Genomic DNA, 23,895 nt, shown 5'->3' on the forward strand with positions numbered 1-23,895 from the left:
CTTTCAAAAGTGTGTCTGTACTTACCAACAGACAAGAAGGCAAAGGCATGTCTAAGGAATTGACTACAAGGGTGGGGAGAAAAGAGCAAATGAAAATAAACATAAGCATTAAGGAAAGTAGGGTAGGGAGAATTAAGTACTCATACTCAAAGTACAGTAATTAACCTTGCCATTTCCGATAACTTGTTACTGTTACCTAAAAATTGGCAACATCCCTATAATATATAGTATATTGTTACCATCAGGAATTAGAGGGAAGTGCTGCAAAGAGCAGCAACATTATTTGGTTATCCTGGGTTACTCAGTTATCTAATGCAATTGGCAAGAATTTAAGCATGACCACTGTATCCAGTTATGTTGACTGAGTCACTCAGTTTGCCCAGAGCATATGCAGTATCTGTCTTATCCACATCCTTAATGCAGACTGAATTAGAGAAATGAACAGCCTTCAGATTTTCTCATGCTGTTTTCTGTTCTCTGTCTTTTATGTCATCATGTAGATATGTAGCCAACCATGATGATAACATAGAACCAAAGTGAGGCGCGCACGCACGCACGCACAGTTAAAACTACAATAAAAAACTGGCAGTGGCTGGGTCATTACACATACTGAATCTATTTTCCTAAGTTAAGTATCCTTACACCTTCTTGTCAACTGTCTAAATGGGCCATCTTGATTATCACTACAACAGTTTTTTTCTTCTGCTGATAATAGCTCATCTTAACTAATTAGTCTCTCACAATTTGTATGGTAACTTCCAACTTATCTCTCTCTCTCTCTCTCTCTCTCTCTAATCTTCTTACTATATGTTCCGTTCTATGCATCCGATGAAGTGGGATGTAGCCCACGAAAGCTTATGCTCTAATAAATTTGTTAGTTTTTAAGGTGCCACAAGTACTCCTGTTCTTTTTGTGGATACAGACTAACATAGCTGCTACTCTGAAACCTACAATACAGTTGTATCTATAATGCTCTTTTCTGACTGATTCATTTCAGACCATTTGATTTAGCTGGGTGAAATGCTACTGAAAGTCATAATGAGGGCCAGCAATTTCTATTTGCAAATAACTTATTTATTTATTAATGGTCTTCTTTCCTACTGTAAATTTATAAGAGCTTCGTGATTATATTATATGTTTTCAAGCTAATGGGAACTTAGTTGCAGTTTATAGTAGTGACTGCTAAAAAGACTTGTGTGTTTGTGAATTTCTGCACATATTGTAAGATTCTTGTTCGCAATGAATAATAGTTGTAATGCCACCCTCTCCACAGGGTCTTGCAGAGTCTGTGGCTTCTGCCCTATGGAGCATTTCACTGTACAGTTGTGACAGACAGGGAGGAAATGTGTGACATACTATTTTCAGAAGGTTTGGAGGTTTAGTTAAGCATCTGAAGATTTAGATAATTGTACAGATTATCTGATCCTTCTTGGTGTCTACTGAATTGTGGATTATAATTTCATGATAATCTTTCAAATAACATATATGGAGTGGGGGGGAGTGGCTAACCACCTTAAAAATGAACTTATTCATTCAGATTCCATGCTGCCTTCTTCCACCCACAAAGATTTCAAATCTGCTATATGCCAAGGAATTAGTTCACAAAGTGAGAGAGAAAGCTGAATTTTTCATCCTAGTGCTTTCCAAGGAGCTAGCATATGGATTTGGATCCCTGTTGGACCGAAGAGCATATGGGAAAAGAAAGTTTACAGAAATTAATCAGACCAAGCTAAATGCAAAATTCTCTTGTTAGATCCGTATGGCAGTCCAAGCTAAGTGTGGTAAACTCCTGCCATAGTCATTAGGAGTCCCCGTAGGTAGAAAGGGCAGGATATCAGAGTTTGTATGTCTGGTGGATTCAAGGTGAGAACTTGGCCCTATGAATGTGAGTTTGTACTCCATTCAAATCTTCACTTGTCCAGATTGCTCACTTTCCCAAAACATGGTTAAGTTCCAATTCACAGGCCTTCTGACTTCGGAGTTTTAGCTCGAAAAAGGAGTTTTAGCAGACTTTCTATTGCTACTGCACTATCTTCAGATGTATAATTGAGGTCTGTTTCAGGCACAGAGATTTGGGAACATAAATGATTTTTGACCTTAGGTTGACGAAATTCCTGTGGTCTTCTTTTATGGGTAGTTACCAACCTCATTCTGCAGCCCTTCCAGATACATGGATTGAATGGAGTGTTATGCATGCAGGATGACTGCAGAATTCATTCCAAGCAAATAGCAGATACATACCTGCCAAAATGTTCAAACCTAGGTGCCTACACTTAGTCTCCCTGTTGAGGTATCTAAATAAAAACTCTGAAATGATTTTAAAAGGTGCTGAACTGGCGCTCCAGTTGGTTTCAGTGGAATGTTTGAGTGCTCAGCAGTTTTCAAATTCATTAGACCTAATTAGGTGCCTAAATATAGCTTTAGAACCCTCTCTTTAGGTACCCAAGTTTGAAAATTTTGGTCACAGTGTAGCTACTAACATAAAAATCCCAATGAATGGCCAAATTCATTCCTGGTATAAGCAGACACCTCCACTGGGTTATGTTTTGCTCTTAAAATTAATAGAAACTGAGCACCCAAATCTCTTTAGAAATTTTGAAAATCCCACCGCAAATTTTAAAAAGTTACCCTTTAGCTCACTAAATTTATCCCTTAAATAACTTATTTCTAAACCTAAAATTAAATAGAGGGTATCTTAAATTGCTATAAACACTGATGGGTTTATACAGTTTAATTGTAAATATATAAATATTAGATTATATATAAATATATTTGTCATAAAATCAGGAATAAAAATTATAATCCCAAATCAGAGATTTTACAGTAATTTAAACTGAAGGCCTGAATAAAATGTGAAGGCTTTAGCAGTTAGATTTAAAGGTGGCCAAGAGAGCAATTCAAAGATTTCAAATATCTTTTAAAAAATTAAAAGTACTACAGTTTTACAAAAGATTTATAAAAGACACATACTATAGATTTTCTGTAGTAAAATCCACCATTTAAGCAGACGTCTCTATTTCTCAAACTAGTTTTGAACTATTTTGAAACAATTTTGAATCACATTGCTAAAATATATTTTTCTTATTCCTGCCAAAAGTTTCATGATTTTTAAACGTTTTTATACATACACACACAGATACACACACACGCACACACACACACACGGTACTTTTGACGTTTGGGTTTTATCAGGGATGGAGGTGGATGCAAATGGTAATAAAGGGATGAACAGCTTTCATTGAGGACTTTGAGAAATGCTAAGCTGTACCCACTGCACTGTAAGCTCAGGGTTCAAATTCAAGCCTAACCTCCCCTTCCATCCATACACAAATTGCACTAACCCAGGGCTCAGACACAGGGTCCCAAGACTCCATGGGGGTGGATGGTCCAAGCCTGAGTCTAGCTGGGATCCAGGATTCAAGCCCTATTGTTTTGCAGTGAAACTGCAGCCCCACTGGAAGCATGCTCTGCGAGTCTGTCAAAAGTACCCCACAATCCCTTGGGCTGACTTTCTTTGTCCTCTGGACAGGCAGTTTTGGTTTCAAGTTTTCCCACACTGCACCATGAACAAAGGGTTAGAGCAGCCACATTTGGGAAGGGCGCTAGAAAGTCCAGGATACGGGTGTTTGAATTTGGGCCTGCATAAAGCAGTGTAGATGCTGGAGACCCAGGGTTCAACAATTCCTAACTTGGGGTTACAAATGAGTGTAGACATTCAAGCCCTAGGTTAACAAACCCAGGGTCTGCTAACTCAAGTTCTATTAGCTCTGGGCTGACATTGCAGTTTGGACATATCCTAAGAGACCTGGGAAGCTAATGAGAGTTGGAGCTCATCAACACTGCAGCCAACTATAGGACCACTCCAGCCAATTTTCAGTGAGCACTTTTATGCCTACAAAGAAGGCTCCTTCCTCTTCTAAAGCTAAAATAAAACCCAACAGTTCAGAAAGATAGCCTCTTCCCATTTCCTAGGCAACACTACCAGGATGCACAGCAGCCTCCCCTTTGGCTGACCTGCTGCAGTGGATCATGGGAGATGCAGTTCAGCTGGGGATTCCAGAGCAGAGATCAAGAGAGACCAGAAGCATCTAAACTACAGCCCTGCAGCACTTCAGGCAGATGCAGCTTAACGTTGAGCCTACTTGAAATGAAATGAAACATTTCCAAATTCAGCTGGAGTGGCAACCATGTAGCTGAGTTGACTTTGCTCCATAATTGCTACAGTACATTCCTACTATGCTCAATCTGAATCCAAAATCCTGTATCATGCAGTTTTTAAAACTTACATTTAGCAGTGAGTACTTCAAACAAGTCACAGAGGGCCAAATTGCGTAGGCTTCAATGAGAATCTTGCCTGAGATGTGCCAAGAATATATATATATTTTTTTCAAACTACATATTGATTAGTTTCTGAGCTCTTATTTCATAAAATGGACACAACTTTCTCTTTTTTTTCATACTTCCATCTGGTTTCCAGAAATTTGTTCAGACTAAATTACATTAAGCTTGCAAAAAGAAAAAAGGGCCAGTGCTGGTTTGCCATATATTACATTTGATCTTCTCTTGTTCAAATAAATTTTGAGTAATACATCCTGATTCAAAATAGTGTGACAGCCTCAGACTTTCTGCATGATTTATAGGAGTAAAATTTCTTAAATACATCTGAAGACAAGTTTAGTCTACATTGTCTTCCACTGTGTGTTATTATACACCACAAAATGTGACAAACTTGGTCAGATTATACTTTCAAACTCCATAATTTACTCTAATTGTGTTATCGTGGATATCTCTCTCTCTCTTTATTTTCCTTTTTTTTGTAGAATTACACGAGAGATATTGCTCATCTCATACTTGGTTACAAGTCATTCTACAGATTTCTATTGCTATAATATTTGAGCACAAACCCTGTTTTTGCTTATTGTGGTAATCCCAGGAGATTAAATCATACTGTAAATATCAGATGAAGTAAAGCAGGATTAGACTGACAGTCTGTTTACTTCCCCTACACAGCAGCACTCCAGAGTCTTTTGCTGTTAGCTTCACTACATAACATGGATGGTTTGTCCTTAAAGGAACCAAATTTGGCTTCTCTAATTCCTCTTCTCTCTCACTGCTAATGGCCAATAACAAGCACTTTCTCTCCCCTTGGAAGAGCAAACAAAATGTTCCTAGGGCAGCCAGTAAGAAAGCTGCTTCTTGTGGAGATCTCAAGGGCAGGATCTGATTTAAATTCATATCTGAAATTCTCTTTGATAGTCTACAGTCAATTTCAGTCAAGTGGACTATAGAGAACTTTTGGGGGGGGGGGGGGATCATCCAGGGGTGCTGGAACAATTTGTATAGTGGGAGTAATGAGAGCCATCGAACCAAACTGTAAACCCTGTATGTAATGGAAACCACTTCAAACCAGGGTGTGCTGCATCACCCCCCACACCCTTAGTTCCAGCACCTATGGAGTCATCTGTGAAATGGCAGCATAAAGAAATCCTGAAATTTCAGCATTTGGAACTAATGATACATTCACTGTAGGAATTTCTCAGGGTTCTAAGGCCAGCTCTCTTATGCACACCGACAAAGAAAGAACCTTAGAATTTATTCATTCTCTAGATGGTGCTGGATTTTTGTTTGCTTATTAACAAGCAATACTGTTTATTGCCAGTTTTACTCCTCCACTGTTTCTCTACCACATCACTTTAATTATTCCTAAATGTTGTAACATACTTCATATTTGTCCCTTATTACAAGAACCTTCTCATTCTAGACCCAAATTTGTTTCCATCCCACACACAAATCTGGTGTTATTGTATTTTTATTACTGTAATTATTTGTGGCAAAACTACTGAATCATGGAACTAAGCTTTCATACAATGCATTTATGTCTGCAGGCTGACAAACTATTGTAGGTGGATCAGGCTAATTTCTGCACTGACTTATACTCTGTGTATCCTACTGAGCCTAATTCCCTTCTCACTGCCACGGTTTTAAATCCATAGGCTTCAAAAGGAGTTACTCCTGATGTACACTAATATACATGAGAAGAGACTTGGTCCCAAGGGGAGGTGTAAAACTGCTGTAAGTGACAGGAGAATCAAGTACTGACTTCAAGGGGATACACAGATTATAAAGCAGTTCAGAAAATGACTCATCTCTCTATAAAACTTTGGTAGCCTGAAGACATCCTAACTACCATCACTTATCAGGATGAAAGCCAGCACAGAATTTGGAACTTTTTTTGTTACATCTCTGCCAAAAAGGTATTATATATGATTAGTACAAACATATAATAGAGTGCTACAAAATCAGCTATTCTCAAATAAAAGCATTTGAGCTATTCGGGCTTCAAGATATCAAAGTAATAAACTGAGAAATATCAAGCTCACTGACTTTGCTCATCTATAAAAGCTTAGGGCCAAATTCCACCCTAACCCCTGTCTTTGGTTTCACTGACTTTGAAGGATCTGGGGACATACTAATATCTGTGCCAAGTTTACCCTTATGGATGTTCGTCTCTTGCTAACTGCAATTAGAGTTACACCTTGTGTAGTCTCAGGGTCAGAATGCTTCAAGATGCTGAGTAGCCTCAAAGCTAATGGGAGCTAAGGGTAAGACTGTTAACCAGGAAACAAAGGTGTGGGATTCTTTTGTTGAAAACAACTAGGACATTTATCATGTTATAACATTATTTAAGTATTTATGGGCCTGAGTCCATGAGGTATGAATTCTGTGCGAGTTCAGGGCACTTCAGTGGCATTGGACAGAACTTGGCACCATTACAGAAACCTTTAAAACCTTTCAGGGATTAGGCCTTAAATCTCTTACAGTTCTCTTTTGCAAGCCTTCATAATACTAATAATACAATTTAATTAAACAAATTAATTTACATAATAAATAGCTTTGAAACCTTGATATATAAAATAAAAACATGAAATATAAAAGCAGTTTTCATCAGTAATCAACTTTTCTCTGGAATGGAATAAACATATAATTCATGTTGCTGAGTTATGTGGTTATTTGCACAGTTCTGATTTAATAAAATATGTCAAGAGTTATAATGCTGTAAATGACACAGTTAAACAGTGTATTGAGAACTTACTCTCTGTAGGCTCTTTAGATCTTCTGCCACTGGACGACTTCCTCAGTAAACTTCGTCCTGAGGTAAAGAGGCTGGTTAATTCCTCTAAAGGACTGGTCGGAGTTCTAGAACGTGAACCACTCTGTGATGATGACCCATAGGTATTGACCGAGGCATTTACCATCTTTCCCCCTTCTTGCAATGTATTTCTGGCTGTAGAATGAGGCACTGATGGAGAACTTCTTGAGAGACTTCCTGAATGTACAGAGTCATAAGGTGGAGGTCTTTTGAGGCTTAAGGGGGTAAGAGACCTACCCATACTGACAGGAGAGGGTGAGGCAGAGTGACTTTTAGGGTAGCCATGTGGAGACTGTGTTCTGTATAAGGTAGAAGGATGAGGAGGTGAGGAGGAGTGCCCAGGAGTGGTAGTTCCATGAGACACTGTCTGGTCTTTCTCCAGTTTTTGATGGCCCGGTGTATGAGGTGGCAGTGAAGATGGAGAAGCTCCAACCTGTTTGATGTAAGACACATTTTCTAATACAGGAAGCTTTGTGACTTCCAGTGGAGTTAGAGGAGACTCATCAGAATTTGGGGAACACTGCACTGGTGCTGGCGGGAACACCAGTAGTGGAGGTCTATGAGAAAGTAGATTTGGAAATGGTGGGGGGATATCACAAAGCAAGCCCTTGGGAGTAGATGGCACCGAGGACTTGGTGAATTCTAGGTCAGGCACTGTGGGAGTAGCACACTGAGAAGAACAACTGTGATGGTCATATTCACACGAACACTTTGAATCTTGGCCTACATCATCAAATATAGGGTATTTCATCTCCTCATAAACTGCTTCACTTTGGTCATCCTCATCTTTTTTGAAGTCTCTTAGTATATTCCCAACCATTTCTATATAAACAGGCTCTTCTTCTTCTGTGTCTGGGGCAGGACTGCTGACTTGCAATAAAGAGGCATCCCTAGTGAGTGTTGTCTTCATGGGGCCATGCTTTTTGATGTATGTTTCATCAAAAGATGTGCTTAGCTGAGTGTTTGGATTTCGTTTAGGCTTAGGAGGAGGGATCTTCTTGGTATATTCATCACTGTGGGGTCTTGGTTTGGCCGATGCTGAAAACAGAATGTAATATAAATTCATCAAAAATATTTAAACTTCTTTGGACACAGAATTTCTTACAATGTTATCATTCTAGAATGGATTTCTGGGGCCTGATTCACTTAGCAATACTCCAGTTACTCTACTGCAACCCAATTGAAAATAATGGCCCATTCAAAACATGCCCTTCCCTTTCCCAACCCTGCTAAGGTGCACCACAATTATACTCTTAGTAAGCACTTCTTCCTCTCACAAGGGTTGCCCTCTCTCAGGCACTTTGGACAGGGCACTTTTCATATTTAAATATTACTCTGCTGAAATATCACTATAGTTTATGAAAACCCTGGAGAGACAACAGTTGTACCTAGGAATGAACTTCTTATGAACATGAAAGAACCTTTAAGACCCCAGACAATCACACTGGAGTGACAGAGGCATAACACGAGAGTAACACAGTGATGAATCAAGACTCTTATATTTATAAGACCATTCTGTACAAGGCATAACAAGTGCATGTTTAGTCCTACTGATGAAGTATATTTGTACTTACTGCGATGTAAGTACTGTAATACTTATCTTCAAAATCATTCTAATGAATCATTTAGATTCCATGTTGTGAGATGTCAAGACTTCAATGGAAGCTGAAAGGACTCAGCATCTAAATGATTTGAACCTTTTGAATAGTTTAAGTCTGGAAACAATTCATAAATCTATTTTTGAAATTACAAGTTGAAATATTACGATGAAATTCATTTGATATGAAAGGTCTTCTACAGATACAACAAGAAACATACACATGTAAATTACATGTAGGTCTCTATATAAATATCTCATTAAAGGTTGGGGTTAAGTCAGTTTATCCTCTTAAATGGACTTCTTCATCTGAGTAGGGAAGGAAATAGACTTCTAGGATCAAGGCTGGCACAACTGATAAAGAGAGCTTTAAACTAGGAATTTGGGGGAGATGGTTGGGAGATGTCCAGGTAATCTCCACGCCAGATTTTAGCATTGAGAGGGAAGAAGACGAAGTAAGAAAGGATACAGCTGTGGGTAAGAGAATGTATATAACAAGCGAGGGCGGTGTGGATACTAGTCTAATAGGTTATACTGGCTGTAGAATGACTGTGCCTAATAGGGTACAAAATGTGAGCGAGGCCAAACAGCAAAAATTAAGATGTTTGTACACCAATGCGAGGAGCCTAGGTAACAAAATGAAGGAACTAGAGCTACTGGTGCAGGAAGTGAAACCAGATGTAGGGATAACAGAAACATGGTGGAATAGTAGTCATGAGTGGACTACAGGTATTGAAGGGTATGTGCTGTTTAGGAGAGACAGAAATAAAGATAAAGGTGGTGGAGTAGCATTGTATATCAATGATGAGGTAGAATGTAAAGAAATAAGAAGCGATGCAATGGATAAGACGGAGTCCGTGTGGGCAAAAATTACATTGGGGAAGATAACTAGTAGAGCCTCTCCTACGATAGTGTTTGCGGTGTGCTATAGACCTTCGGGATCTAATTTGGATATGGATAGAGCCCTTTTTAATGTTTTTAATAAAGTAAATACTAATGGAAACTGCATGATCATGGGAGACTTTAATGTCCCAGATATAGACTGGAGGACCAGTGCTAGTAATAATAATAGGGCTCAGATTTTCCTAGATGCGATAGCTGATGGATTCCTTCATCAAGTAGTTGCTGAACCGACTAGAGGGGATGCCATTTTAGATTTAATTTTGGTGAGTAGCGAGGACCTCATAGAAGAAATGGTTGTAGGGGACAATCTTGGTTCAAGTGATCATGAGCTAATTCAGTTCAAAACTAAATGGAAGGATTAACAAAAATAAATCTGCAACTAGAGTTTTTGATTTCAAAAGGGCTGACTTTCAAAAATTAAGGAAATTAGTTAGGGAAGTGGATTGGACTGAAGAATTTATGGATCTAAAGGTAGAGGAGGCCTGGGATTACTTTAAATCAAAGCTGCAGAAGCTATTGGAAGCCTGTATCCCAAGAAAGGGGAAAAAATTCATAGGAAGGAGTTGTAGACCAAGCTGGATGAGCAAGCATCTTAGAGAGGTGATTAAGAAGAAGCAGAAAGCATATAGGGAGTGGAAGATGGGAGGGATCAGCAAGGAAAGCTGCCTAATTGAGGTCAGAACATGTAGGGATAAAGTGAGACAGGCTAAAAGTCAAGTAGAGTTGGACCTTGCAAAGGGAATTAAAACCAATAGTAAAAGGTTCTATAGCCATATAAATAAGAAGAAAACTAAGAAAGAAGAAGTGGGGCCGCTAAACACTGAGGATGGAGTGGAGGTTAAAAATAATCTAGGCATGGCCCAATATCTAAACAAATATTTTGCCTCAATCTTTAATAAGGCTAAAGAGGATCTTGGGGATAATGGTAGCATGACAAATGGGAATGAGTATATGGAGGTAGATATTACCATATCTGAGGTAGAAGTGAAACTGAAACAGCTTAATGGGACTAAATCGGGAGGCCCAGATAATCTTCATCCAAGAATATTAAAGGAATTGGCACCTGAAATTGCAAGCCCATTAGCAAGAATTTTTAATGAATCTGTAAACTCAGGAGTAATAACGAATGATTGGAGAATTGCTAATATAGTTCCTATTTTTAAGAAAGGAAAAAAAGTGATCCGGGTAACTACAGGCCAGTTAGTTAGACATCTGTAGTATGCAAGGTCCTGGAAAAAAATTTGAAGGAGAAATTAGTTAAGGACATTGAAGTCAATGGTAAATGGGACAAAATACAACATGGTTTTACAAAAAGTAGATCATGCCAAACCAACCTGATCTCCTTTTTTTGAAAAAATTACAGATTTTTTTAGATAAAGGAAACGCAGTGGATCTAATTTACCTAGATTTCAGTAAGGCATTTGATACCGTGCCACATTGGGAATTATTAGTTAAATTGGAGAAGATGGGGATCAATATGAACATCAAAAGGTGGATAAAGAATTGGTTAAAGGGGAGACTGCAAACAGGTCCTACTGAAAGGCGAACTGTCAGGTTGGAGGGAGGTTACCAGTGGAGTTCCTCAGGGATCGGTTTTGGGACCAATCTTATTTAATCTTTTTATTACTGACCTCGGCACAAAAAGTGGGAGTGTGCTAATAAAGTTTGCAGATGATACAAAGCTGGGAGGTATTGCCAATTCAGAGAAGGATCGGGATATTATACAGGAGGATCTGGATGACCTTGTAAACTGGAGTAATAGTAATAGGATGAAATTTAATAGTAAGAAGTCTAAGGTTATGCATTTAGGGATTAATAACAAGAATTTTAGTTATAAACTGGGGACGCATCAGTTAGAAGTAACGGAAGAGGAGAAGGACCTTGGAGTATTGGTTGATCATAGGATGACTATGAGCTGCCAATGTGATATGGCTGTGAAAAAAGCTAATGCAGTTTTGGGATGCGTAAGGAGAGGCATTTCCAGTAGGGATAAGGAGGTTTTAGTACCATTATACAAGGCACTAGTGAAACCTCACCTAGAATACTGTGTGCAGTTCTGGTCTCCCATGTTTAAAAAGGATGAATTCAAACTGGAGCAGGTACAGAGAAGGGCTACTAGGATGATCCGAGGAATGGAAAACTTGTCTTATGAAAGGAGACTTAAGGAGCTTGGCTTGTTTAGCCTAACTAAAAGAAGCTTGAGGGGAGATATGATTGCTCTCTATAAATATATCAGAGGGATAAATACAGGAGAGGGAGAGGAATTATTTCAGCTCAGCACCAATGTAGACACAAGAACAAATGGGTATAAACTGGCCACCAGGAAGTTTAGACTTGAAATTAGACGAAGGTTTCTAACCATCAGAGGAGTGAAGTTTTGGAAGAGCCTTCCAAGGGAAGCAGTGGGGGCAAAAGATCTATCTGGTTTTAAGATTCTACTCGATAAGTTTATGGAGGAGATGGTATGATGGGATAATGTGATTTTGGTAATTAATTGATCTTTAAATATTCAGGGTAAATAGGCCTAATCCCCTGAGATGGGATATTAGATGGATGGGATCTGAGTTACCCAGGAAAGAATTTTCTGTAGTATCTGGCTGGTGAATCTTGCTCATATGCTCAGGGTTTAGCTGATTGCCATATTTGCGGTCGGGAAGGAATTTTCCTCCAGGGCAGATTGGAGAGGCTCTGGAGGTTTTTCGCCTTCCTCTGTAGCATGGGTGACTTGAGGGAGGCTTCTCTGCTCCTTGAAGTCTTTAAACCATGATTTGAGGACTTCAATAGCTCAGACATAGGTGGGGTTTTTCATAGGAGTGGGTGGGTGAGATTCTGTGGCCTGCGCTGTGCAGGAGGTTGGACTAGATGATCAGAATGGTCCCTTCTGACCTTCGTATCTATGAATCTATGACTTAACCAACTCACCTGCAAAAAAATCAGCAAGAATCCTAGCCCTTACCTCTATTCTTGTAGAATAAACATCTCCCCTATGTTGAAAACCCTGACACCTTATTGATGTATCCCACAGCTCTAAATGTCCTAAATCAGAGCTCAGTTTAATATGCCAGTCTTCTAGAATTTTACTTATACTGTATTTCTCTGTGATACTACTAACTCTACATTTAGAGAATTTTCCAAGTACCTTCTGCTGACCCATCAGAAAACATCTAGTGAGTTTCTAACTTTAAATCAACCAGGCAGCACTTGTGGACTTAAAGGACCCCTTCTAGAAGCTCAGCCTCAAATGCACTACTAAAGTCAGCAATAGTACATTGTTCTGCCAGCTGGAAGACCATATTTTGACAGTCTACTTATGATCCCAGCTCTGGGGAAGGAGAGTTTAGCATTATGGCCTGTATTTGAACTGTCTTGTTTATGGGGGAAGGATTCTAGAATATTATTATCGCTATTTTGTCATACTTGTGCTTTGTTACATAAGATACCTTTACTGCTCACTGCTAAGACATATGCCCCATCGTAGAATATCAGGGTTGGAAGAGACCTCCAGATGTCATCTAGTCCAACCCTCTAATACCCTAACGGAAGCTGTGGTAATAAAGGTTCAAGTTAAATAGACTGCTAGTTCTGTTTAAGAATAAGTAGACTTGGGTTTATATTGAGTGTTGAGACCACATTCAAGCCAATAGTATCTGGATAAGTATAATGGGTAAAAAGGATTTCTTCTGAGCGGAAGGGAGGAAATAGAATCTTAACCAGATTTTCAAACCCATAGCAGTTGTATTACAATGTATTCAAATATGTCAGGGGTAAAATTTAAAGAAGGGCCTAAATTAATTATGCCTAGTCTAGACTTAAAATTTAGGTCAACATAGCTACATTGGTCAGCGGTGTGAAAAATCCACATTGCTGACCAATGTTGCCATACCAACCTAAACCTCAATGTCAACACAGCTAGATCAAATGCAAGAATGCTTCACTGACCTAACTACCATGATACAGGGAGATAGTATCTCTTTCTGTTTCTATAGGCTGTGTGTACACTCTGGGGTTATGCTAGCATAGCTACATGTCAGGATAATTCCTATTGTGTAGGCCAGCGGTTCCCAAACTTGTTCTGCCGCTTGTGCAGGGAAAGCCCGTGGCGGGCTGGGCCGGTTTGTTTACCTGCCGCTTCCGCAGGTTCGGCCGATCGTGGCTCCCAGTGGCCGCGGTTCACTGTTCCAGGCCAATGGGAGCTGCTGGAAGCGGCGCAGGCCAAGGGACGTACTGGCCGTCGCTTCCAGCAGCTCCCATTGGCCTTGAGCAGCGAACTGCAGCCACTGGCAGCTGCGATCAGCCAAACCTGTGGATGTGGCAGGTAAACAAACTGGCCCGGACCACCAGGGGCTTTCCCTGCACAAGCAGTGGAACAAGTTTGGGGACCACTGGTGTAGGCATTCACTTAGGAGGCTAAATCTCATTTCCAAAAGTCTCTTCGGGTAAGTCTCCACAGGGACACTCAAGAAAGTTATGCTGAATTCATTAAAGGTGTGAATGTAAAGTGCATCAGTTAAAGTGCATTGGCCCTTGTGTGAATGCTCTCATTCAGAAGTAAAATGGCATTAGTTCAGTTTAGCTTACTCACTAGAAGGGGGCAACCTGGGGGCACACAGAGCCCCTGGCATGAAGATGGGCATGGAGTTGTGTAGGGAGCCCCTGAATAGAGGGGAATGGGAGGGTGGCAAATGGGAAGCGTGAGTGTGGAGAATGGAGGAATGCAAAGAGCCCTGGTGGGTACAGCAAGATGTACAACCCTCATGTTAACATAGAGGAGAATACTGACACTGGACAACATTTTCAGAGGTAACTTAGGTTTGGTCTACACTTCAAATTTATTCAGGCACACCTATATCAATTGGGATGTGAAAAACCACACCCCTGATGGAATGCTTCAGTTGGCATAGCTACTGTCATTCAGGGAGGTGGTGTAAGCCACATCTACACCAGAGGGCTGGCTGACAGATATGCTGACATAAGCTCCATAGTGTAGTAGCCAGAGGCCAGGTCTGCACTGAAAAGTGAGGTCGACTCAGCTATGTTGCTCAGGGGTGTGAAAAATCCACACCCCAAGCAATGTAGTGAAGCCGACCTAACCCCTGATGTAGACAGCATTAGGTTGATGGAAGAATTCTTCCATTGACCTAGCTACCAGCTCTCAGGGAGGTAGATTAACTACAGCGATGGGAGAAGCCCTCCTGCCACTGCAGTGAGTGTCTACACTGAAGTGCTACAGTGGTGCAACCAAAGCCTTAGGAACTTGGAGCCTAACTCTGTAAGACTCCTGAAAGCATGTCTACACAGGGACACTCAGGAAGGTTACACTAAATTAACTCAAGGTGTGAATTTAAAGTACATTATTTAAAGCACATTATACTCATGTTCCAATGCTCTCATTCATCAATAAAGTGGCCTCAGTTAGATTTAATTTAATTCACTTGTGTTCCCTCCCTCTCCTATTATCCCCCATGCCACTGTCTGTCTACACACCCCACCCATATTCTTCTCCCTCATACCACTGTCCCCAGTCTCTCCATCCCTCCTTTCCCCCCTTTCACTCTTCCTCACCATGGCAGCTTTGTGTACCCTCACATTCCCTCTTCTGCCACATGGCTGGGGCTATTTGTCCCTCATGTTATCCTTCCCCCATACCTGTGTCCCCTATTCTCTCTGCCAAAGGTGCTGTGTGGTCCCCCACAGATGGGAGGATGGGCAGAGCTGAGATGGAATGCTGAAAGTTGCTAATGCAACCCATTCTAGACAATTGCAAAGGTGCTTGAAGTTCCTGGGTCTGCTAACCAGTTGCAAGGGACTCTGTGTCCCTAATGTCCCTCCTATCATTTTTCCAATTTTCACTAAAATCATTGGGTTCTTTCTGCCATTGATGCAGAGAACTTTCCTTGCAATATTGGAATTGATCCAATGTGGCATACAAAAGTTTTCACAATACAGACAAATAGACTGAGCTGGCCAGAAAACAAAATTTCAGTTCTGTAAAAATGTTTGAATTTTTGGAACTTTATGACCCAAATTGGGACAAAGAGCTGAAACGTCAAAGTTTTTTCAATATTTTGAAATCCTGCAATATTTTGTTTTGGAAACACCGAAACATGGATTCTGATGGAACGCTCCCTGTGTTCAGTAGCGACAGCAGGTTAGTAAGGAGAGAGTGTTCAGTAGAGAGTTTATCAAAATCTAACCATTTCCACAAAACTTTACTATTTGACAAACCTGTAAATTGTGACCAAACAATGTTTTGTTTAATTTTCCAACCAGCTCTAAGAGAGAAAAAGAGGAATTCCATTGAGCTGTGGGGAACGCCTTGCTTCTCTCTAAGACACTCTCACACAAAACTACAGTGACATGCAGTCTTTTTGCAACTGGCACATGTTGCCCTTATCAACGGAAAGGTCAACTGACCCCACCCTGCTGTATAGGGTGGAAGATAAATATCTATGGGGTGATTTTTTTCCTCACGGTTATTTTATTTTTTCTCTACCATAGTTTAAATAAGTTAAGCAGGGTTTTTTTAGTAGTAGAATAGCAACACATAATTTAGATGCTTTCCCCCATCCCCAGCAATCTGTAGGACTTTAAATATTTTATAAAATGTTCTTGTTTTTTAACTTTAGGAACCTACTATATATTATTTTTACCAGGAATATGTGGTATTATAAGACACAAGAGAAACTAGCCAAATAAACTGGTGGGGGGGAAGGGGGGGAACAGCAGAGGCCTCTGAGTAAGAAAGGGAGCAGGGAAGCTACCACACACCTATATGGGGTGCCGTGAACTCTCATTCAATTTCAATGAAGTCAGACTTTATTGCAATTGAATGAGATTACACTGTACCCCATATAGATATCAAACTGAATTAACACCTTATAGGTGTCAAACTGAAATAACACCATGATGATTCAGGCTTATCATTATTATTAATTATTGTTACTATTATTTTGTAAAGGCTTAGCACACTTCTGTAGCAAGAGATTAACTTTGTGGCAAAACCCACTGCTGCAGAATCATGAAATACCTATTTATAGACTACCACTCAAAGAATTATAGACGGAACACAAGAATGCTGCAATTAAGAAAACTGTGCAACTGTAATGAAAGGAGCAGACAATGTGTCTGCAAATTTATGTATAACTAACATTTGGCAGGGATAGCTGTACACGAGGAGCTCTGCCAAGGTCCCATAGTTAATGAAAGCAGATTATTTGGCAATCCCTGTGAGCGAAAAGGCAGCATTGCCTTAGTGCTTGACATTTATCAGGCCGGGAAAGCATTCAGCATGCCTACTGGGATCACAGTCTCCTATGAAAAGCAGCTATGGCTGACACATTGGTGATACACACAAACTGCAGTGTTGTCTGCTATAAGCATGGAATAATTAAATGCTTTTCAACATGGATTATTATGCCACTAGTCACTTGCTCTTACTAACCTGCCATTGCTACCTTGCTACTATTACTACTTCTAAGCACTAAATGCCTGATCTGAAGCTCACTGACAGCAATGAAAAGACTCTCATACACTTCACTGGGCTTTGGATCAGGTCTTCATATCATGCTTTAAGAGTCTTATTTTGACAGGAGCTGTGCACCCACAAATCTCACTGAAGTCAATGGGAGTGGTGGCTGTTCGGCACCTCAGGCTGTTGGAACCGTCTCTAAACATTCCAGCATTTGTTCATCTTCACATCTTCTACTGTGGCAAAGTGGGAATTTTCTGAAATATTTTTATGAATCTTAAGCATGCCTCAGTTTCCATCTGTACATGACATTGCTGACTGATCATCAGTTGGCAAGAGCAAACAGGACAAATGCCCAGTTTTGGAAAAAAAAAAAAAAAGTGGGGTCAGGATGTGGAGGAACATGTGGGAGGAGGGGGCAAATGGCAATGACAGCTCTGTGTGGGAGGGAGGGCTCGGGAGAGTGGCTCTGGCTGGGCCAGCCACACAAAGGTGGGTGGCAGGGGATCTTGGGTCAGCCATGCATGCAGAGGATAGTGGGGGGCCTCAGGCCAGACCCACTCGGGTGGGGGTGGGAGGGCTTCATGCCAGCCCCATGCAATGTATTCTGTTTTCACTCCAGCAAGACAAAGAGATGCCACAATGACTGAACAATCAACACCCAACTGCATGAAACTCCAGCTGGGAGGACTTGGGAACTGAACTGAAAAACAAGGTGTCAGGTGACAGGAAGAAGGAGGCTTTTTACAGGGACTCAGGAGCCCAGACTGGAGAAAACAAAGAGAGGGAGCCAGAGATGGAGTTCCTCACAGCTTGGCTGCCTATCATGGCACTGTTTGACCAAGATGGGCTATGTGACAAGAGAGGGATTGCTGGTGCCAATTGCCCAGTCTTGGAGGCCATGGGCCTGCCCTGTGGAACTCGGGGCCTGGCACACTAGAGGGGTCACTCCCAGGAGACTGGTGACAGGCTGGGGCATAGACCAGTCCCCATGACTCCATGATAGTGTCATCCTGCATTCCTCTGATTTTTTCATAGATACCTAGAATTTAAAGCCTCTCTTGTGTGACCTCCTATATATCACAGGCCCTTACATTTTGCCCAGTTACTACTGGATTGAGACCAATAACTTGTGTTTGGCTAAAACATATCTTTCAGAAAAGCATCCAGTCTTGATCTGAAGACATCAAAAGATGGAGAATCCACCTCTTCCCTTGGCAGTTTGTTATAATGGCTAATCACCCTCAGTAATAAAAATCTGTGCCTTATTTCCAATTTGAATTTGTCTGGCTTCAGCTTTCAGCCATTGGCTCTTGTTATGCCTGTCTCTAACAAGATTACAGTTATAGATTCCAGTAGATGACAAAGCCCTTTGGTACCCAGGATTCTCCCCATGAAGATATTTATACACTAATTAAGTCACCTCTCAATCTTTTTTTGGAAAGCTAAACAGATTGTGATCTTTAAGTTTTGCCCTCTCCAGCCCTTGAATTATTTTTCTGGCTCTTTTCTGCACTCACTCCAATTTTCCCATCATCATTTTTTAAAATGTGGACACCAGAACTAGATGCAGTATTCTAGTGCTGGCCTCACCACTGCCATATAGTAAAAATCACTTCCCTACTCCTACTCACTACTTCCCTGTTTAAACTTCCAAGGATCACATTAGTCCTTTTTACCATAGCATCACATTGAGAGGTCATGTTGACTTGCTTGTCCACTATGACCCCTAGATCCTTTCCAGAGTCACTGCTTTCCAGGATACTGTCACCCCAACTTGTAAGCATGGCCTATGCGCCTTGTTCCTGGATGGATGATTTGTATTGGATGTATTAAAAATGAAATTTTGGTATATTAAGGTTTAGAAAAAATTATTTACTAGGACTTTGTGGAGAACAGAAATTCTGTGTCATGAAGGATTTTGAGATTTCAAAATTTGTTTTCATTCCAATTAGAAACAAAACCCCAAACTTTGGAAATTCTCTTTGAAAGAGCATTCAAGAGAAAAATTCTTTCAGGCCAATAAAAATATATTGTTTGGATAAAAATCAAAACATTTCATTTTGATTGACTTTTTTATATTACAAAATTTAAAAAAAAAATCAAGATAAGTCATCTTGAAAGGAAAAAAAACAGTTTTTCACTTCTGAAAAATGTTAAAATGGAGCATTTCAACATTGTTGGAACTTTCCCCCCTTTTGTTCTCTGAAACAAAATTTTGGCAACATTGACATGATTTTATGAAGCATTTTGATTTTGATGGAACTGCATTTCTAGGAATGGTCTTCTCACCAACTGTATTGCTTACAGTTAAAAATACTTGAGAAACTCTGTAAAAATAGAACAATTTTAGACTATCTGAAGCTACTATTCCTGTTATAACAGGATTACGAGAAACAATTTTGAGATGGAAGATTGAGTATTAAGTGTCTGGACTGTGTACTGTGATTGGTTTGCAATCAATCACAAGCATCACACTATCATTTGCACAGCTAGTTGAAAAGGAAATACAACTTTGGTACTTTGCTACCAAATCCTCCCCCCGATCCCAGTATCAGAAAGCCCAAAATACAGCAGAATCAGCATGATCCAACTGTCTTTGATATCAGCTATGAAGATTTTTTGCAGTCTTCTGCTTGCCATGGGTCCAGTCTCCACAGGGGTTCACATGGAAGAAGGCAGAGGGCAGTGAATGTGTGAATTGCATAGATCCACTGGCCCATAAAGTCACATGAGGAGATTTGTACTGCATAACCGGTATTCCTGCTCATACTGGTTTCCTGTTCAACCTGTTTTCCTGCTCCGTGTCTCAGACATGGAGCAGCTCCAACCCAAGCAAGAGCCGGCTGGGACTAAGGATTAGGGTGCACTAAGGTGCACAGTCCCTTAGCGAGCAATGTAAAATTGTGCCTTGTTTTACCATCATGATTAATTTGTCAATGTTATCTTTAGAGGGAGACATGAATATATATGGTTACCACGTTCAGGCCTAGGTTGTGCCTGTAAGAATCTGTACTGGGTAGTGCAGAGCTGCCCACCATCCCAGGGGAAGCTCGGGAAGGAACTGTACCTTAGGTGGTCCATATAGATAAAATGGATACAGTGCTGGTAGGCAGCCTTTGAAAGCCTAGCAGGAACTCTGAACTTGGCTGGGCGAGGGATGGTTTAGGAGTTGCTATAGTGGTTCTATATCATCTGGGGAGTCCCAATTGCTCAAAGGATCCTACAAGGTCCTCTATAGGATCTTGGATCTCCTAGCTAGTTGAAACAGCCCAAACCAGCCACAGCTGGAGGATAGGAGCCACTGTGATCAGCTGCTAAACTTTAGAAATAAGCTAGAACTTTAGCAAATCTAAAACTACTTTGATATCAAATCTCCCATATTGAATAGAATTCTACCATTATTAATACCTCTAATGACTAAATGAAGAAATATGGCTAATAAACCAAGATATAGAGGCAGTTGTGCTTTAGAAACAAGAAGCTTAAAATAGCCTACTGGCAGCCCTCCTGAATAAGCAGAGTCTGACATTTTTGAAATGAGATATTTGTAGCACAAAGGTTATGCATAGCTTTCAGACATGCCTAAATGATCTGCCTTTCACAGTTAATTTTGGAAATTCAGCCTGCTTCTTGTCATCCTATCCTTATGAAGTCTTTTTCCTCTTTAAGGAGAGACTGAACTATGAAATCATGCTGTGACATTTCTTTTCATTATTTGCTCAGTGTATGGAAAAAAAAGGACAATTTTTTTAATAAAATGAGTTTGTCATTTTCTACTGTGCCTTAGCTGTTTACCAGATTTTGCAACCCACATATAGTCAATGTACTGTGCAGTTCAGCCCACTGCAAGAAGAAAATTAAGTACATGAAACAATTAAACTCCTACCTTTCAATGTTTAAAAGGTGCCACATCAAATGTAATTTTAAAGCTGAATTTCTTTCTAAACAAAAGATTTCCAGTTGCTTAAATTACAAATTTAAAAATTTTCTCCTTAAAAGATAATATTTGCTTAGCAATAGGAATTGCTCAGGCTATATTTGCATCTTCCTTAGAAAGGACCCACAGAATAAAATGCTATAGTATTCCTTTCATTAAAATCCCTGAAATTACTGAATATCAAACTGAAGGTCACAGATTACTTTTTTCTACTATAACATATACACCATTTAATCAAAGAAAATATGGCCCCAGAGCAACAAATCAATTATACACATATGTAAGTTTAAGCATTTGAGTAGCCCTATTGACTTCAATGGGATGACTCACCTGGTTAAAGTTACGTCACTTTAAGTGCATTGCTGGACCAGGATCTGTGTCTCTAATTTCATTCATACTGTAGATGAATTTGGCGAGTATTCTTCATGAGACGGTATTGAGAAAGCAGCATGCTCCAACTCAGAGGTGGGCAAACTACAGCCCGCGGACCACATCCGGCCCGCGGGATCCTCCTGCCTGGCCCCTGAGCTCCAGGCCCAGGAGGCTAACCCCTGTCCCCTCTCCTACTGTTCCCCCTCCCCCGCAACCTCAGTTCACTGCTCCATCGACGCAATGCTCTGGGCGGTGGGGCTGCGAGCTCTTGCTGAGCAGCGCAGCTGCAGAGCTGCAGCCTTTCCCGGTGCTCTGTGCTGCACGGTGGTGTGGCTGGCTCCAGCCGGGTGGCACAGCTGCCTGTACTGGTGCTCTGGGCAGCACGGCTGTAGCATCGCCAGCCATCTGTGGTCCAGGCAGTGCAGTAAGGGGGAAGGGGGTGGGAGGGGTTGGATAGAGGGCAGGGGAGTTTGGGAAGGGGTAGTCAGGGGGCAGGGGTGTGGATAGGGGTTGGGATGGTCAGAGGACAGGGAACAAGGGGGTTGAATGGGGGCAGGGATCCCCGGAGGGGGCAGTCAGGAAGGAGAGGGGGGTTGGATGGGGTGGCAGGGGACAGTCAGGGGCAGGGGTTCCGGGGGCATTCAGGCGACAGGGAGTGGTGGATGGGGCAGGGATCCCAGGGGGGCCATCAGGGGGTGAGAAGCGGGGGGAGTCAGATAGGGGGCAGGCGACATGTCACGCCTTGCTGTCTGGGGAGGCACAGCCTCCCCTAACCGGCCCTCCATACAATTTCGGAAACCAGATGTGGCCCTCAGGCCAAATAGTTTGCCCGCCCCTGCTCCAACAGGTAGTGCACTGGACTGGCGCTCAGGACACCTGTGTTAAATTTCCAGCTCTGTCACTGACCAGCTGTGTGATCTTGGGTAAGTCATTTAATTTCTCCATGCCTCTGTTTCCCCTTCCACCCTTTGTCTATTTAAACTGCAAGCTCTTTGGAGCAGGAACTGTTCCTTATTTTGTGTTTATACCATGCCTAGCATAATGGGCCCAAAATTTATTACTGTAACACAAACAGTAAAAAAATAAAGAGGCTTGGACAATGTGTATTGAATTCTCGTTATGTGGAACATCCGTCTTTTCCTCTCTGAGGAACTTGCTATAGCAAAAGTTCTTGATCTGTTAACATCAATAAAACATACAAAGCTGTCTTTCGGCAGATGACCCGACCATCTAAACATCATCTCTGGTTTGGCTTTAACACTAGGGAGCATATCTTTGCCACCAACCAAAGCTGGCTCTCAGAGTATTATTGTCCATGAGGGTTTTTTTTGTTTTTGTTTTTTTTGTTGTTTTTTTTTTTTTAACCACAGACCAGCTTTCAGTTTTCTAAAAACAAGCTAATAAGAACAAGTACAGAGAGGAAGGGACAACAGATAAAAGAGCACTCAGTGTAAAGGCCCTTCTAGCAGTAGTTGGTTTTGACAGAAATTTAATGTTGCTACAAATATATTCCCCCACCACCAAATAATCTATGTCCCTCCCTTACTAGACCTTGTGTGGGTGGTTAAAGAATGACTCAAGCACAGTCAAGTGAGGGGACTGAAAGACCGCTTCATAAAATACCGCTCTGATGTCAATTAAGGTACATTTACACAGCTTGTGTCAGCAAGCTCCCAAGCCTGCATCAACAGACTCAGGTTTGTGCTATAGCACTTAAAATAGTTGTGTAGATGTTGTGGCTGGGCAGGAGCTAGAGCTCTGAATCATGGTGATGGGTTTCAGAGCCCAAGCCCCAACCTGAGGTGCAACTTCAAAGCGTTGTCCACACAGCTATTCTTAGCATGGTAACGTGAGCCCCATAAGCCCATGTCTGTTGACCTGGGCTCAGAGGCTTGCTGCTGCAGGCTGCCACTGGCTGTGGAGACACACCCTCAGTGGCCTCAGGTGCTTTCAGGCTACATTTAAGGAAGCTTCTTCAAGAATGCTTACATCCCAGATTTTGGTCATAATTTCTTTTACCTCTTTAAAGCCAAATTCTGCTCTCATTTACACGAGTGTAAACCAATTTACTCAAAAGGAGATAATCCAGAATTAACAGCAGTATAAAAGAGAGCAGAATTTGGCCCTTGATAGTAAATTTGAGTCTGCATTTAATCCAACAATTCCTTCAATGTTGCATCAACATATCAAAGACTAGATAAATACCATGGCCTGAAGATATGCTACTGTCAGGTTGGGGTTTAGAGCTTTCTGTGCTGGAGGGGACACTCCTCCTATACTCAAGGCCTAGGAGCATCAGACTTACAGGCTGTCTTCTCCTTTCAATCATACTAGACCACTGCTTCTCTGTGCATTTCTCTGGCATACTGAGCTGCATTAATTAACCTTTCTCACAATGAAGAATTTACAAAAGACTCCCAGAATATTATAAAATAATTGATTCCCCTCTCAACTACAGACCTTGT

General features: G+C 41.1%; 1 protein-coding gene across 2 annotated transcripts in view; it reads right to left on the minus strand.

Annotated features, from left to right (window-relative positions):
* Positions 1-23,895, minus strand: part of NYAP2 (neuronal tyrosine-phosphorylated phosphoinositide-3-kinase adaptor 2) — a 209,813-nt gene that overhangs the window by 74,710 nt on the left and 111,208 nt on the right. For both annotated transcript variants that reach the window (XM_043492308.1, XM_038415162.2), the window contains one exon: positions 7,094-8,188. In XM_043492308.1, coding sequence (XP_043348243.1) covers positions 7,094-8,188 — 1,095 coding nt within the window. The remainder of the gene's footprint in view (positions 1-7,093; positions 8,189-23,895) is intronic.

This window comes from Dermochelys coriacea, chromosome 9 (genome assembly GCF_009764565.3).
Source record: "Dermochelys coriacea isolate rDerCor1 chromosome 9, rDerCor1.pri.v4, whole genome shotgun sequence".
NCBI classification, from domain to species: Eukaryota; Metazoa; Chordata; order Testudines; family Dermochelyidae; genus Dermochelys; species Dermochelys coriacea.